General features: G+C 45.5%; 1 protein-coding gene across 1 annotated transcript in view; it reads left to right on the forward strand.

Annotated features, from left to right (window-relative positions):
* The window catches only part of STARD13 (StAR related lipid transfer domain containing 13), a 290,895-nt gene that overhangs the window by 18,072 nt on the left and 257,301 nt on the right, over positions 1–15,522 (forward strand). Inside the window, exon 2 of the mRNA XM_083169803.1 lies at positions 12,971–13,105. Coding sequence (XP_083025929.1) covers positions 12,971–13,105 — 135 coding nt within the window. The remainder of the gene's footprint in view (positions 1–12,970; positions 13,106–15,522) is intronic.

Below are 15,522 nucleotides of genomic sequence, written 5' to 3' on the forward strand. Positions count from 1 at the left end.
CAGTTTGAAATACACAGAAGCTCTTTGTGCAAAGTAAATATTTATACTGCAAAAGTCGTTCTTCCAACTTTTCCTGGTACTGTCAAAATCTAGTGATCCCTGAGTAGGCAAATATTTTAAGGACCACAGTAAAAGTACACATACAGTACCAAGAAAAAATGCCTGGAGAGCTGGAATGTGTTGTGACTCACTGGTCCTAGGATGTGGAAAGTGGGAGCAACAAGCTGAATAACACGGAGTATCAATCAAATCCGTTCCTATAGTGGATATGTTACATTTGATGATAACAAAAGAATTTCAGATGGCAGCTGCAGGGGTGTGACTAGTTATTTGTTGTCCCCATAGCAACATTTGTAAGGGTTCCATGTAATACTTGCCTTCTCTCCATGAAGTTGTGGGAGACTCCTATTTTGTCTCCCACACCCCTTAAAAAGTAGATGGATTTCTCGCATCCCAGCCATAGAGTATGCTTAAGCATATAACTTTCCCCAGCATCCTTGGGGGCGGGTTTTCACTCTGCTGGGGCGGCGGCTATCTGATCGCAGGGTTCTGCTCTTTTTGCAGAGCAGCAATCAGGTCTGAATAATCCCCTTTGCCCCGTCTGCCTCTCCGTACAATGCACACCAGTCTACAAAGACGTGTAGGGGGGAATTTACTAAGATGTGTATTCTACTTCACATGTGATGTTGCTATGGGAAACCAATCGGATCCTGTCTACTATCTTCTAGAGGGTGCGAAATAAATAAGAAGTAGATTCTGATTGGTTGCCCATAGCAACATCACATGTGAAGTAGAATACACATCTTAGTAAATTTTTCCGGTACTTATGTAGTATCTGGGCTGCCGATTTCTAAATCGGGTCGGATCGGGAGATCGCATCGCATCGCATGCGACCATGCGATTCGATGCGATGCGATGCGATGCGATGACCCGATTTTTCCATAGGAATCAATGTTAAAATGGACTGAGTCCATTTTAACATGGAATTCAATGGGAAAAATGGGTCCTTTTCATACCCCTACTATCCAAGTGGGCATGGAGTTGGATATAAACCTGTGGCGAGCGTAGCGAGCCACCGAGCCCGAAGCGTGGCGAGCGAAGCGAGCCCCGCGAGGGGACGAATACCGTCCCCTCGCGGGGCTCGCTTCGCTCGCCACGCTTCGGGCTCGGTGGCTCGCTACGCTCGCCACAGGTTTATATCCAACTCCATGCCCACTTGGATAGTAGGGGTATGAAAAGGACCCATTTTTCCATAGGAATCATTTTAACATTGATTCCTATGGAAAAATCGGGTCATCGCATCCGATATCGGATGCGATGCGATGCGATATCGCATCGCATCGCATCTGATTGTATGCCTTAACTTAAGGCATACAATCAAAAAATCGGCAGCCCAGATACTACATAAGTACCATTTTTCCCATAGTCTCTCTGAGCAAAGGCAGTTACACAAGCTGGCTGCTATTCACACCGTAATAGCCCCTTCCCCATTTGAAATTCCCCGAAAATAGTAAAAAAATAAATAAAGCACTTGCATTTTTCAATCTAACAATCCAACAACTTGTTGGCAATTACATAATACATGTCTTAGAAAGCATCATTTATTTTAGCTGTCAAACTGCTCCATTGACAAGTGGAGATGAGAACAGAGATAACAACAGAAAAATAAAACAAGTTACAACTAATCTAACCTTGGGAGAGTATGTGCAACCACTCACTGACATCCTGGGGGAAATCTACTAAAGGAAATGTGTAAAAAATAGGTGTAAAAATAGGTGTATTTGTATCCAGAAATACACTTATTTTTGACATTTACTATCCCGAAAATACGGCAATTCGTATTGATGTGCTATCGATACGAATTGCAGTATTTTCGGGACAGTAAATGTCAAAAATAAGTGTATTTCTGGATACAAATACACCTATTTTTACACATATTTTTTACACATTTCCTTTAGTAAATTTCCCCCCCAATGTTGTATCTTTAGTGTAGGGCAGAGGACTGCAATGCTAACATCTGCGACACATATGCTAACATGACTTCCATTGGCCAGCCTACACCATGACTGGCAGGTGTGCAAAGTGTGGCAAACTAATCAGACTTTAGGGTAATGAAATAGCTTATGCTAGAAGATGCCGGCAGTGAGTCCTGGTCCTTAATGTTATGCCTGTTACTGGTAAACTGTGGACAATCTAATTTACTGTATTTCTCCGAATGTAATAATCAGAGGAGATGGAATCCAAGAGCAGATTTCCCTGTAGTGTCTATTATTTATGGAGCATTTTAGCCAGAGAAAGAGTTTATCATCATTTCTTACATTTTAACGAAAGTGAAACAGCTGATTTTTAGAGATTTTGGGTGAGATTTATTGAGATGCGAATTTTAGTCATTTTCCAAAATTGCACCTTATCGCACTTTTTCAACTCATATTTTTTTGCCTGAATTTGCATATTTAGGACCAGATGCACTAAGCTTCAAAAGTGATAAAATGGAGATTGGTAAACAGCCAGCCAATCGGCTCCTACCTGCCATGACTGTGTTTGAAAACTGTCAGGCAGGAGTTGATTGGCTGGCTGTTTATCACCCTCCATTTTATCACTTTAGAAGCTTAGTGCATCTGACCCATAATGAGATGCAAATTTGTGTAAAAAAATTTGCAAATTTTAGTCATGAAACCGTGCAAATTTGCGGACATGTGCGATTTGGGAGACATGGTAATTAAAAAAAAATGCATGGGGTCCCCCCTCCTGAGCATAACCAGCCCTGGGCTCATTGTACCGGACCTGGTTACAAAAATATGGGGGTCAAAAAGCGTAGGTGTCCGCCGTATTTCTGAAACCTGGTCAACCCGCATGCTGGGACTTGGCAAACCACAAGTCCCAGAATGTGGGGCATTTATGGGCCCCCTTGGACTTGTAGTCCACCTGTAAAAAGTAAAAAAAAAAAACCACAGACACAGAGAACAGTAAAACTTTATGATACACACTCTAATTTTACACCTATACTCACAAATCCAGGCTCCAGCGTTTGTGCTCCGTCTGTTTCCTGCACCAGCTCACCCCGCACCCGACTGCGAGGTGAGCCAGCTGCCCAGAGAATCGCGCTGTTGCAGCAATATAGATGCTCTCAGCCCTGATTGACTGTAGGCATCTCCATGGAGATGCCAACAGCCAATCAGGGCTGAGAGCTTCTGTACCACACTGACAACGCGATTCTCCGGACAGCCGGCTCACCTCGCAGTCAGTGCGGGGTGAGCTGCTGCTGGGGACACATATATCGCTGTGTGTGTGTGTGTAGGGTACAGAGCAATGTAAATACCCATCCCTGTGGGTCTGTATCTGGCATCGATTAATAACCTGCACGCAGGTTATTAATCAGTCGGGACAGTGTTCTCACCAGAGAACATTGGCACTGACAGATCGCTCAGCACACATTGCTGACACATCGCTGTGTGCTGATTGATCATGCTGAGCGATCTAGCATCGCTCAGAGTGCTCAGAGGGTCGCTTCGTGTATAGGGCACATTAGATGCACAAAAGCCTTTGCTGCTGCGATCCCATGCATAGTGGCTGTTGGAGAATGTGCAAATGTTTCAGAAGCTGGGATTTGTATGAATGTGCTTAGTGGAGGCCACTGAGACCCGCCGCTTCACTGATACACATCTGTCGGTCATTGCCCTTCTGAACAGCCTTATGTTTGCACCACATAGCTTTTGGAAGTAAGATAGTAGAGCCATTTATACTGCATATGAGATCACAGTCACAAGCCGTGATACGCCCCTAAACTTATTAAAACACACGTTTGAGTCACCTTTCCACTGTGACTACCCACAAATGCTCCCTGACAGAGAGAGAGAGAGAGAGACAGAGAGACAGGGCGGGATGCTGAAACATCCGCGCCTCCTGTCCGCCGCACATCTCCGGCTACCGTACACCTAATTATCGCATATGCTGTAACATGCGATAATTTTGGCAAAGGACAGCTCTTGCGTTAAGCCGGCGATGTGCTGCGGGTCCCGGCAGCTCCCCCCTCCCTCCCTTACCCGGGGCTGTTGCTGCCGGGTGGCCTCTCCTCCTCCTCCCTGCACCCGGAAGAGTATACAGTGTAGGGAGGAGGTCACAGGTCCAGGCAGCACAGCGCTGTGCTGCCTGGACACAGCAGGTGAGGGGGGGGGGTGTCGGCGCGAGGCGGCGGGGGTCCGTTTGGGGCGGCATGGGTCGCGTTAAGAAGCCCATAGTGTTCTATGGGGTATTACCAGCTTTTGCTGGCGATACCCCTCGCAGCGAAAACCCACTGTGCGGGTTTTTACCGCATTCTTGCTTTAGAGAATCTCCCCCACAGAGAGAGAGACACAGATTGCTAAAATGATAGATGTTGGTGATGAGATGAGGAAGCTATAGTGGTTGTGTATGTGTGTATAGTACTTTATTGTTTCTATATTAATGTTACATGTCAGTCACGTAATTGATAATGTAATATACTTTTAATCTAGTTGGGATGCGGACCACTTCTGGCTGTTAGCACCTAATAGTGGCTCTTTAAACATTTCTAGTGATTACCAGTGTATTGAATGGGACCAACAAATTAATGGGTTTTTTTTTGTCAACAATGTTTTTTAACCACTAGAGGGCAATGTAGTCCTGTTAGACGTACTGTATTACATATTATATGTTAATATAAAGTACTTGGAAGCCTGCTCAAAGCAAAAAAAAATTGAAAGCTAGTCTGCTACCTTGTGTCTGTATATCTTTCTTTCCTTTCTGTCCTCCACTCATAAACGCTCTCATCTCTGTCCCCTCTACCCCACTTCATCCCAATCTCTTGTCTCTGCTTCCCCTCCCTGAGTCTAAAGCCCTGTACACACAGGGCAACCCGGCTTTTACAGCTGAGCGACATGTTGCAACACAAATGCTTAGCACATAGAGGGGCACCTCAATGCTTTGTGCGGAGCGTTCCGCTGAGTGGGGCTTTACCTATTTTTATAATAAGCAAAGCCCCACAATCTAGGGTAAGCCAGTGCAAGCACTGGCTTTCCCTGCACATACCTCCCAACATTTCTGATGGTAATCGCGCGACAGCGGCACATTTTTGGGGGCATGTGGGGGGCATGCCCAGCAGCTCTGTAAGCTGCTGGCCACATCGTCTATTTACGGACTACAGGGGGGGACTCCCAACTGCCAACCCCCCCCTGGGAGGGACGTGGCAACGTCCCAAAATACCAGGACGTACCCGCAATAAGCAGGACAGTTGGGAGGTATGCCTGCGGGTGATACCGGCGTGCGGGACCGCACATCGGCATCACTGCAGGGCATACACACGGAGCGTTCCGTACTCCTTGTCAGATCAATTAGAAAAGGGGCTGAAATTTCCCCCATATGTATGCCCCTTTACTCTTTCATATCAGTGCTCTTTACACAGACCATCTCTCACTCATCTCCCACATCTACCGGCCCTTCTTTTTCTCATTTCTACCTCATTTCTCACGCTCATGTTTGTACCGTTCCCACATCTCTCTCATCTTATTTCAGTTCTTTGTCCCCTATGTCCTTATCTTTCTTTCCCATATCTATCTCTTTAATCTTGTTTCCCCCTCATTCATCTGTGTCCCTGTTCCACCCTTTTGTCTAACTCTATATCCCTATCACCCCGGCCCGGGGGGGGGGGGGGGGGGGGTTGCTAACGCTATGGCCAGGGGAAGAGGAGGCTGCTAACACTATGGCCAGGGGAAGAGGGGGCTGCTACCCGGGGGGGGGCTCTGCTAACGCTATGGCCCGGGTATGGGTTCGGGTGTGCGGACACTGCTCACCTGGCACCGCCGCACTTCCGTCCGCTGGTGACGTCATCCGACAGCGGCCGCAGCCTGGTCACAAAGTGCCGCATATGTGCATATAATATATGCATATATGCGGCGGCCATATTTGTTTTGGGCTATGCTGCTGTTTGTGACCAGGCTGCGGCAGCCCTGGAAGCACGGTCGGCGGCCCAGCCAGAGGGAAATCTGGACCGGCCCACCGGGAAATGGCCCGGTTTCCCGGTGGGCTAATCCGCCTCTGACCTCTACCTCTTTCTCCATCACTGCCACCATGCCATCTCGGTACTTGTTTCCTAGAACGGCCACAATTGCGGGCATCGTGTACCTTAAAGTTAAGGTACACGATGCCCGCGATGGATCCGATTTCCTTTGAAATCAGATCCATTTTGCCGGCATAGGCAAAATCGGGGGCATCGCGTCGGTCGCGTGCATTAACATTGCCCCTGACGCGACCGACGCGATGGCCACGATTTTGCCATAGGCTTCAATGTTAAATTATTTTTAACATTGAAATCGGGAGCATCGCGTCGGTCTTGTGCTCACACTTGCTCCTGAGGAAGCCGGAGAGTAAACATCCAGGGAAACGCATTGAGCTATTGAAAGAAAGACCATCTCTCATCTTTACAGGTGATGCCCCTTCTCCCACAGATGTCCATCATCTCCTAAAATTCATTTGGATTACAAATCGTTTGGTGATTCAAGCCTAATTCCTAATTATCCAGTATCAAGGAGAAGACGCCAAATAGGGAGACCTGCTTTATCCCTCATTAGGGAACCATCATATGGGACTTCATCATCACTTCTTCCTGGTGCCCACAACCTTTACACCAGAGAACAACAGATGGTAATATAACTATAACTTCATTTCACAAGAATTCCACAATTGTGGAGCTCCGCAATTCACTAGCAAAAAGCATCCTGTGCTCATTTTATATTTCATTTTATTTAATGTGTGTTTTATTATTTTTCTTGATTGTTTTTATATGTTTAAAATAAATTGATAAATTTTTGAGATACCGTCTGGTCTTTCTAATTGTTCAGCCAGCGCTGGCACATTCCTTTTTTTTTTTTTTTTATTAAGTCCATCTCACATAGGAAACAATGTGAAATGGGCCAATATGACCCATTTCACACTGTATATGGGCCAGTCGTCACCCCACGATTGACGCCAACCCGAAGCGTGGCGAGCACAGCGAGCCCGCGAGGGGCGGCGGTACGCGTCCCCTGTGAAGTTATACGCGTCCCCTCGCGGGGCTCGCTGCGCTCGCCATGCTTCGGGCTTGGTGGCTTGCTGCGCTCGCCACACTTTATATTCTCAACTCCACGCCGACGTGGATAGTAGGGGTATGAAAAGGTCGGAGGACGCGCACTGCCGCCCCTCGCGGCCTCGCTGCGCTCGCCACGCTTCGGGTTGGCGTCAATCGTGGGGTGGCGTTGAGGGGGTAAAATTGAGGGTCTGGGGAATATTTCACATTGAATCCAATGTAAAATAGGGTCCCGGGGACCCTATTCACATTTGATTCAATGTAAAAATCGCGTTGATCGCGTCGGTCGCATCGCATGCGATTTGGTCGCATGCAATGCGACCGACGCGGTTTTTCCGACACGACCACCCCGATGCTAATCAGTGTGGCCGTGCTAGGAAACAAGTACCGCCATCTCTCTAATCTCTGTAAGCCCCCTTTACAGCTCTAAGCGTTGGAAGCCCTAGGGTAGGGGGCTGCTTCCAGGCATCAGCAGGCCAGTAAGAACTGTGAGGAGGGAGCAGGTTCTCGGTCCAGCTCTTACTGGCTTGCTTAAGCTAGCATCAGATTGAATTAATTATTATTAATGTTATCTTTTATTTATATGGTGCCACAAGGGTTCCGCATCATCTCACAATACATAGATGAGCAAAAGAACAAATCAAGAAAATAGTCATTTACACAATACAAATGCAAATTAGGACAAGTGGCAGGGGGTACCGGGCAGCCCTATTAGCATATGGGAATGCCCAGCGTTTCATGGGGCTTCTCAGGCTAATGAGGCGGGGCGGCATCACCGGATGTCAGCTGCCCGCCCTGTCCTTGCACAAGGTGCCCTCAGTTTAGAGACACCATATAGGTGTCTCTGAACTGCGAGCGGTGGAGAAATCATTTGATGGTCACCGACCATCGAATGATTTCTCCCCGCCTGCAAATGGATGATTATGTAAATGAGGGGGGTGGCGTCTGATGGACTGGCGAGGCTGTGAAATTTGCGGCCTTGCGAGTCAATCAGAATAAGGTCCTAGATCTTTACCTATCCAGACACAGCTTATTCATTTTATAATTAAACTGGGAAATATTTGACATTGTCCAACCACACATAAAGTTCCCACAGAACACAGTAAAATGAATGCAGACAAACCTAAAATGTAAATATGAAACTGCAGAACAGTCTACACATGAATGGAGCTGGAAGAAAACAGTGATTCTTTCATGCTTAAATTGTTTTGCTGACTGAAGCGATATCTTAGAACATTTCTCATAACCCTTATGTATCTGCGGCTCCGCGACCAACCCCATTACATTTTATGGATATACAGAGAACAACTAACTTTCTGACCTCAGCGTTCAACATGAACTTCTAACATTACTTTTCATTTATTTCATTCCAGTTCTTAGCTCAGAATGTGTTGGCAGTTATTGAGCTTATCACATTCTGCACTTCAGCCTCCCAAATCAGACAGACACGCTACTTATTGCCGTATTTTCAGATGAATGCTATCAGTGCAGACAATAAGACACTTTTATTAGGAAGTGCTAAATAGATTTTTGCCTGCAGGCACCCCCAGGTGCATTGGAATGCTGCTCTACATTTTATTTGATAACATTTTGAAAGATTAATGTAGCTTTTAAGTTGAATGGTTTAAACATAAATAGTAAATGGGTGTTTTATTTTATTTTTTTGGTCTGTATAGTAAGCAGTGTGGATGGGGCAGTACGGATGGTGTAATGGTTAGCATTACTGCCTCAAAGCGCTGAGGTCATTTGTTTGATTCCCACCATGACCCTAACTGTGTGGAGTTTGTATATTCTCCCAGTGCTTGCGTGGGTTTACCCTGGGTACTCTGGTTTCCTCCCACAATCCAAAAATATACCGGTTAGTTAATTGGCTCCCAACAAATTAACCCTAGAATGTCTCTGTGTGTGTGTACATGTGGTAGGGAATATAGAGCGTAAGCTCCACTGATGTGACTGTACAAATATTCTCTGTAAAGCACTTCGGAATATTCGGAATGAACCAAAATAAGGCCCCATGGTTTTGTCCATTAGAGAGTGATTGTGCCTTTCTGAGTGAATCAGAATAACCCCCAATGTGTGTGCTATATAAGAAACCATTTATAAATAATATTAAACCTATAACAACTGTAAAATGCTATGGAGTTTGCAGGCGCTATATAAATAATTACAGTATTTGACTTTAATAAATGAAACACCATTTATTTCATGCAGTTTAGACGCTTACCCCAGTTAATATTTTTGAGCATTCTGGAAACTTGTGATCATTATAACTCCAAACTATTTTTCTTTTACAAACAACTCTATTCACTGCTATTATCCTAGTACTTTAATCCGTGAGTTATCAGTAAGCCTTTAGATGGGGAACTGACAGCTCCTAACATTAACAGGTACCTTTTAATTTCTGGCAAGTGTCTAAATTATAGGGGGTGGTAAAAGTGTCTCTGTACTTAGAGAACACAGACATTTATTCCACGATGTTGCAGAACGTTGTACTAGAGTCTGAGCCCATATCCCGCATCTGTAATGTGGAAACAAGCTTAGGCCCTTATTCTGATTGACGCGGACTTTACCGCATTCTTACGGATCGCGTCTTTTCGCCGTCTGCGCATGCGTGGAGAACGCAACGCGCATGTGCCACGCCTAGACTCCGTACCAGTTCGGCAAAATCCCGTCCAAAACTGTTGCCCGCAATCAGTCGGGAAATATGGGCGTATTATGGGCGTCATGCGGAATGGCACATGGGCGTAGTTTCAAAGTGGGCAAAACGGGGCGGAAACATGGGCGGACACGGGGGAGTACACTTATGTTGGGGGGCGTACATTCGGAAACCACTCCGAATGCACGCGATCAAAAAGGGCAGAAATGTGCGGTGTCCACAAGTGTACTATTGCTTTGCGTACACCACTCGTTCATGCGGTAGGCGAACGTACGCCTAATGACTACAACCATTAACACCTGAACCCAATAGAATCTACTCCTTTACTCATTACTCACTAATAGGACGCTTGTCAGTGCTTTAATTGAAACCATTGCACTTCAATTGCTGTAAGGGTTAATGTGTGCAATGCATGTGTTAGGCATGCTTGTAAGGATATATTGGAATCTAATTGATTCCAATTCCAAATAAGCAGTTTTTTATGAGGATAGGTAATTGAATAAGTGGGTCATGTGATGTATAGCAGAAGATACTTCATAGTGGGTTGTTTGGCGTAAATACTCCGCTTACGTGCGGTAGCACCGCTTGGCTCCCGTTCGGATGCGGTATTCCCGAGCATACTCTGTAATACTCTGTAATACCGTGCCGAATCGGAGTGTTTCTCCCGCACACGCATGGTTTGTATGTCGTCCGTAAACACGCCCTGTTCTTAAAGAGTGAGTCCGTCCGAATGCGGAGGACACGTGGGCGTTTCTACGGACGATGGCCGCACGCGGCAAAACACCGTGGCGTGCGGACCGCACCGTAAGAATGCGGGAATATCCGCACCGATCAGAATAAGGGCCTTAGTGCTGTGTGCATGACCTGGGTAATGTTTGAATGGATTTACCTGAATTTACGCATCGCGTATTTATGTATGTGTAATATTATACAGTTACCTATTTACTGCCAAATCCTGAGGTGCAGACAATTACTACTGTATGTGCCTTTAAATATTAAAAGTGTTGTAACTTAACATTTGTAACCAGTGGCGGTTTTTACCTATGGGCTGCAGCCAGGGCTGCAGCCCCCCAGGTAAAATCCGCCACTGTCTCTGCCTAAAGTGAAGCCAGATGCAGTCTGTGAGACTGCACTGGCTTCACTGTGACTGGCAGTGACTTCCTATTGGAAGGCCGACCTGCCAGTCACTCAAGGCATCCCATCGGGAGGTGTTCCCTCCCTCCGGGATGCCTCTCTCTGCGCAAATGCGTGGCAGCCCCTAAAATGGGTTCTGCGCATGCGCAGTAATGCGGACCATACTGTGCATGCGCCGGGAACCCAATCAAGCCTCCGGGGGCTGCTGCAAAGGCAGCCCCCGGAGGCTTGGGCCAGCACATGCGCAGTATGTATGAAGTTACTGCACGTGCGCTTGCCCCGTGCAGGGGACCAGCGGTAGTGGAGCGCGGCGGCGGTGGCGGCGACAGCAGCAGCAGAAGGGGGGACACATTGCGGCAGCCCCCCTCCTCCCAAACAGTAAGAGCCGCTACTGTTTGTAACCATTTTGATCTATCATTTTATGATAGCCAATTTAATAGAATAATAAAAAAGCCACTATGAGATTTTTTTGTTTTAATTTTAAATGTGTATACATATTTAATAGGTAGGACAGCATTAAGGGGAAGTATGTGCCTGTCCTACCTGTTTACAAGATGGCATATGGTACAGTACAGTGAAAATATTTTGCAGTTACTGCTACATTTCCAACTGACAGTACCAACACCAGCATCCAAGTATTCTGCCACCAAACAAGTGCTCCCCTAGGCACTTGCCTCGTGGGAAATTTGTCACTGGTAGCCCCCCATCTGTAGAAAAGTGTAAAGGCCCCCTACACACTTATGAGACTTCTCGGAGGAAGAATCACATACTGTAAGATTTCCTTTGAACCGCCCCGGGAGCTTCCCAGATGGCAGGATCGCATGCAATATATTGTATGGGGTCCTTTTGCATGTGATATAGCACATGTGATGCCCATTCACCGCTGCCGGAGGCTGTCTGATCCGTCACATCCTTCAACTCCAATCCGATGCGCCCGGGACAGTGCATCGGATTGGATGTCAAGCGTATGCGATTTGGCCCCCTTTCACCTGATTTCTCGGCCCAATCTATTGGACTCAAGTGAAAAGTGGACAAATGGCCCTAGTGTATGGCCAGCTTTATACGCATTTGCAAATGGCCATCGCACGTTTACACTACTCTGTATCCATTCACAAACAGTTGAGAAAAGCCCCACCATAGACCCTCACCAGCGAGGTGAGTTCTATTTAATACCAGCAGCATATTAATTAGTATCACTGGTGTACTAATAATGATATGCCTCTGGTGATCCTTAGTAAATGCCTGTGTGCTATTCATAGGCTAAAAAGAGTTGTACAGGGGATGGGTCTTAGTTGTTGGTAGTTCCCATGAAAGCTTCCAGCTATAGTTAAAAAGAACTGACTCGGTCAGGGCTGGATTAAGGGGGGGGGGGGGGGCACAGGGGGTCTCCCTGTGGTTGGCATGTATTTAAAATTTTTTTAGCTAAAGGTTTTGTGCATGGGAGTGGGGTAGTGCTGCAGCTTTGCCTATCTGACAATGTGACAATGATTAATGGTGCAGAGCATCGGGAGCCAAGGCACACTGACTGCCCAAGTGTGCAGGGCATTACTGGGAGTTGACTAAGTCCCATGAGACTTTGCACAAGAGGCCAGAGGCTGAGACTCTTGTGTGAAGCTCTGCTTGCTTGCGCTCATCATATGCTTCTCAGGCCCATGGAGGACAGCAGCGGCCTCGTCATGGGAGGGTTTTTAATTGGAGGCAGCACTGAGCCTGTCAGGGCTCCTACAGAATAATGTACAGAGGGACAAACACAGGCTTTTCATGTGGTATTATATATATATATATATTTAAGTTTACATTAATACCCCTCCCCCCCCCCCACCGCAGTTACCCATTGACCAAGTTCATACTGCCTTTACTCTGTGTTTTGACAGTGTAATATTCTCCCATGCAGTTTGCGGCCAGTAATGACAAGTGGGAGGGCGCCCCCCTGTCTAAAGTGACCCCGTGACCCCCGAAGGCTTAATCCTGCCCTGGACTCAAAAACACTTCATTTTAAAGTGCTGGTTTCTGGGAATCAATATACTGATCATGTAGAAGGGGCGGGAGTCCACTTACCCAGCTAACAGCTATATTTAAATTTTTTTTTTATTTTTTTTAAGGAGGAAAGGTTACAATGGTCAAGATCCATGACCTGCCTCATGATGAAACTAGAGCAGCTGAATGTAGATATTGAAGATGCCATCAGTGCTGGTGCACATCCACTGGGTATCTCGCCAGAAACTTCTGCAGAGCGGGTAAAGAATTATTATTAATGTTATTCACAGTCGTATGACAAGATATAAAATGTATTTCCTTCTTTACTTTAGCTTTAACAATCAATCTTCAAACTATTATTTTAATTCCATAAATTCCTACTACCTACCAGCACTAAATAATTTATTAAATAATTTATTCTCTCATAGTAGTTCCACTCTACGCCAGTTTTCTATGTTAAGAGATCTCCATGTTTTTTAAAGCGGCAATCATTTACATTGCAAAACCAGTTTGATTTTGCCATTTAAATGATTGATGCTTTAAAAAACCTGGAGATTCCTTACCGAATCTTTTACTTTCTGATTCTCTCACCCTATTACATTTCACCCAAACTCTACAAAGGTGACATGTCCTTTTGAAGCCAAGGGAAGGTTCATATACTGAGTTTGTAAGGATGATTTACACTCCTCAGAAAAGTCATATATTACGTCATGGTTATGTGGACTTTTCTAACAATTATGATGGAACTTCTCAGTAGACCCTGCATGATGACCCTGTATTGGGAGAACCAAGGGTACCAAATTGACTTTAGGCCATGCTAACTTGACAAGTAGAACCTGTTTTAAGGAGGAAAAGGGAATTGGTGTAGCCATTAAAATAAATATCACCCAACAATAAATGTTTCGTTGTGGAAGCAGCCATGAGCTGGGAATGCACCATTCCCTTTATCTTCCGACTCTCCCCAGACAGAAGTTCCTAAGTCCTCTGTTATACATTCTGTTTTTCTGAAAGTTATTCCTTTTTTTTTATTTCTGAAACTATTCTGCAATTATAACCATTATTCGCAGCCTTGCGGGTCAACCAGAATAAGGGCCTATGTTGCATAAATATTACAATTATGGTGACAATATTGTAAATGGAAATGCAGCCACTGGAAAGAAAACAGGTGCATATAAAGACTATCAGTACAACATTTGCATGGGTAACTGAGCAGCATACAGAAATAAATGTGCTAACGTCTGTACATCTGTGGCAGCCTCCACCTGCAGTCCACTGGACCGGCTCTTGTTTGTTCTTTAGGTCAAAACTATACTGTAGATCCAGGATTCATCACTACTGATTATCCCCCAATTTGAGTGACCACCATCGAATCTGGACTGCATATTATGGCACCAAGTTACCTGAGTCTCCTTCTGCTCTCAAGTCAGTTGATGAGACACCCAGTACACAGAAACCTTGCTCAGGCCAAGCTTTCCAAGCTTAGATAGATCCTAATGAGATACCTATCTCCTTCTCTATCGTCACCCTGGTGTCCAACTCAACTATGGCCTGCATGGCAGCAACTATCTCTTCTGTGATGATGCACCCAGGTTTTCAGCAGCACTCCTCATCTTCCAGGGATGGTCATCCATACTGAAATTCTGCAAACCACTCAATCACAGTGGTTTGGGGCGGTGCTTCCTCCCCAAAAGCAGCTCACAGTCAGTCAGGACTCTTGTATTTGTAGAAGATCACGGCTCTCTTGTGGCCTCTGTTGAGCTCAATAATAAGTTTGTGACATTTCACATGAATTTTAATCAGAAATTAAAATTCACAACCATACAATCAGAGTGTGTCTACTTTACCTATATGCACCTCTGGAAATCTATTGCAAACCCCTTGTATAGCCAATACTGCCGGGGCAGTACAGCCAACCAAAATAACTGCTTTTGCCTAGTTATTGGTTTTCTTTAAAACAGATTTCGGCTTAATTTAATTTGTGCCTTAGAAAAATAATGAAAATTGTGATCGTGATAATTTATTTACTTATTACATGTCTGGTATATATTCAAATGTTTTCATGATTGTGATTATTGTTAGGTTATTGTTTATTATATTATATGCAGGAGATATTAGAAATGACTCCAATCATTTTTATAGTCAAAAATCTGGAGTAAAAAGTCTATAGCAGGTGAGGCACTGCCTCACCTGGCTACCTTTGCTGCACATCTCATCAAAATTCATCGAATCTACAGTAGTGTATACTACTGCACATGTGTATAATGCCGGCTTGTACATCATGGCTCATATATTGTGTGCAAATCAGGCTCTGGTACTTGTCAGGGATTCCTTAGCTATTTACCTCACCGCACGTCCCTGACGCCCAGGGTTTTTATGGGAACGCCCCCTCTCCGCCCCCTATGTTAAGTATAGCCAGTATGTATGTAGGAGGGACGGCAGCAGGAATCTCCAATTCCTCCTGCGATCCCTCCTGCCCCGCTCACGGCTGCATCCCCCATAGTTTACTATGGGGGATGCAAAGCTGCCTGATGTACAGTATCAACATCGAGCAGCATCGCAGTGGAGAAGAGGAGACCCAGCCGTACCTAGTTGTCCATCCTCTCAATACATACAGCCACCAAGCTGTAAATAACAGCCTTTAATGCCATAAGTTCCTAGGGGTGACCCCATTCAGCCC

The sequence above is a fragment of the Crinia signifera genome, chromosome 2 (assembly GCF_055691185.1).
Source record: "Crinia signifera chromosome 2, ASM5569118v1, whole genome shotgun sequence".
Classification (NCBI taxonomy): Eukaryota; Metazoa; Chordata; class Amphibia; order Anura; family Myobatrachidae; genus Crinia; species Crinia signifera.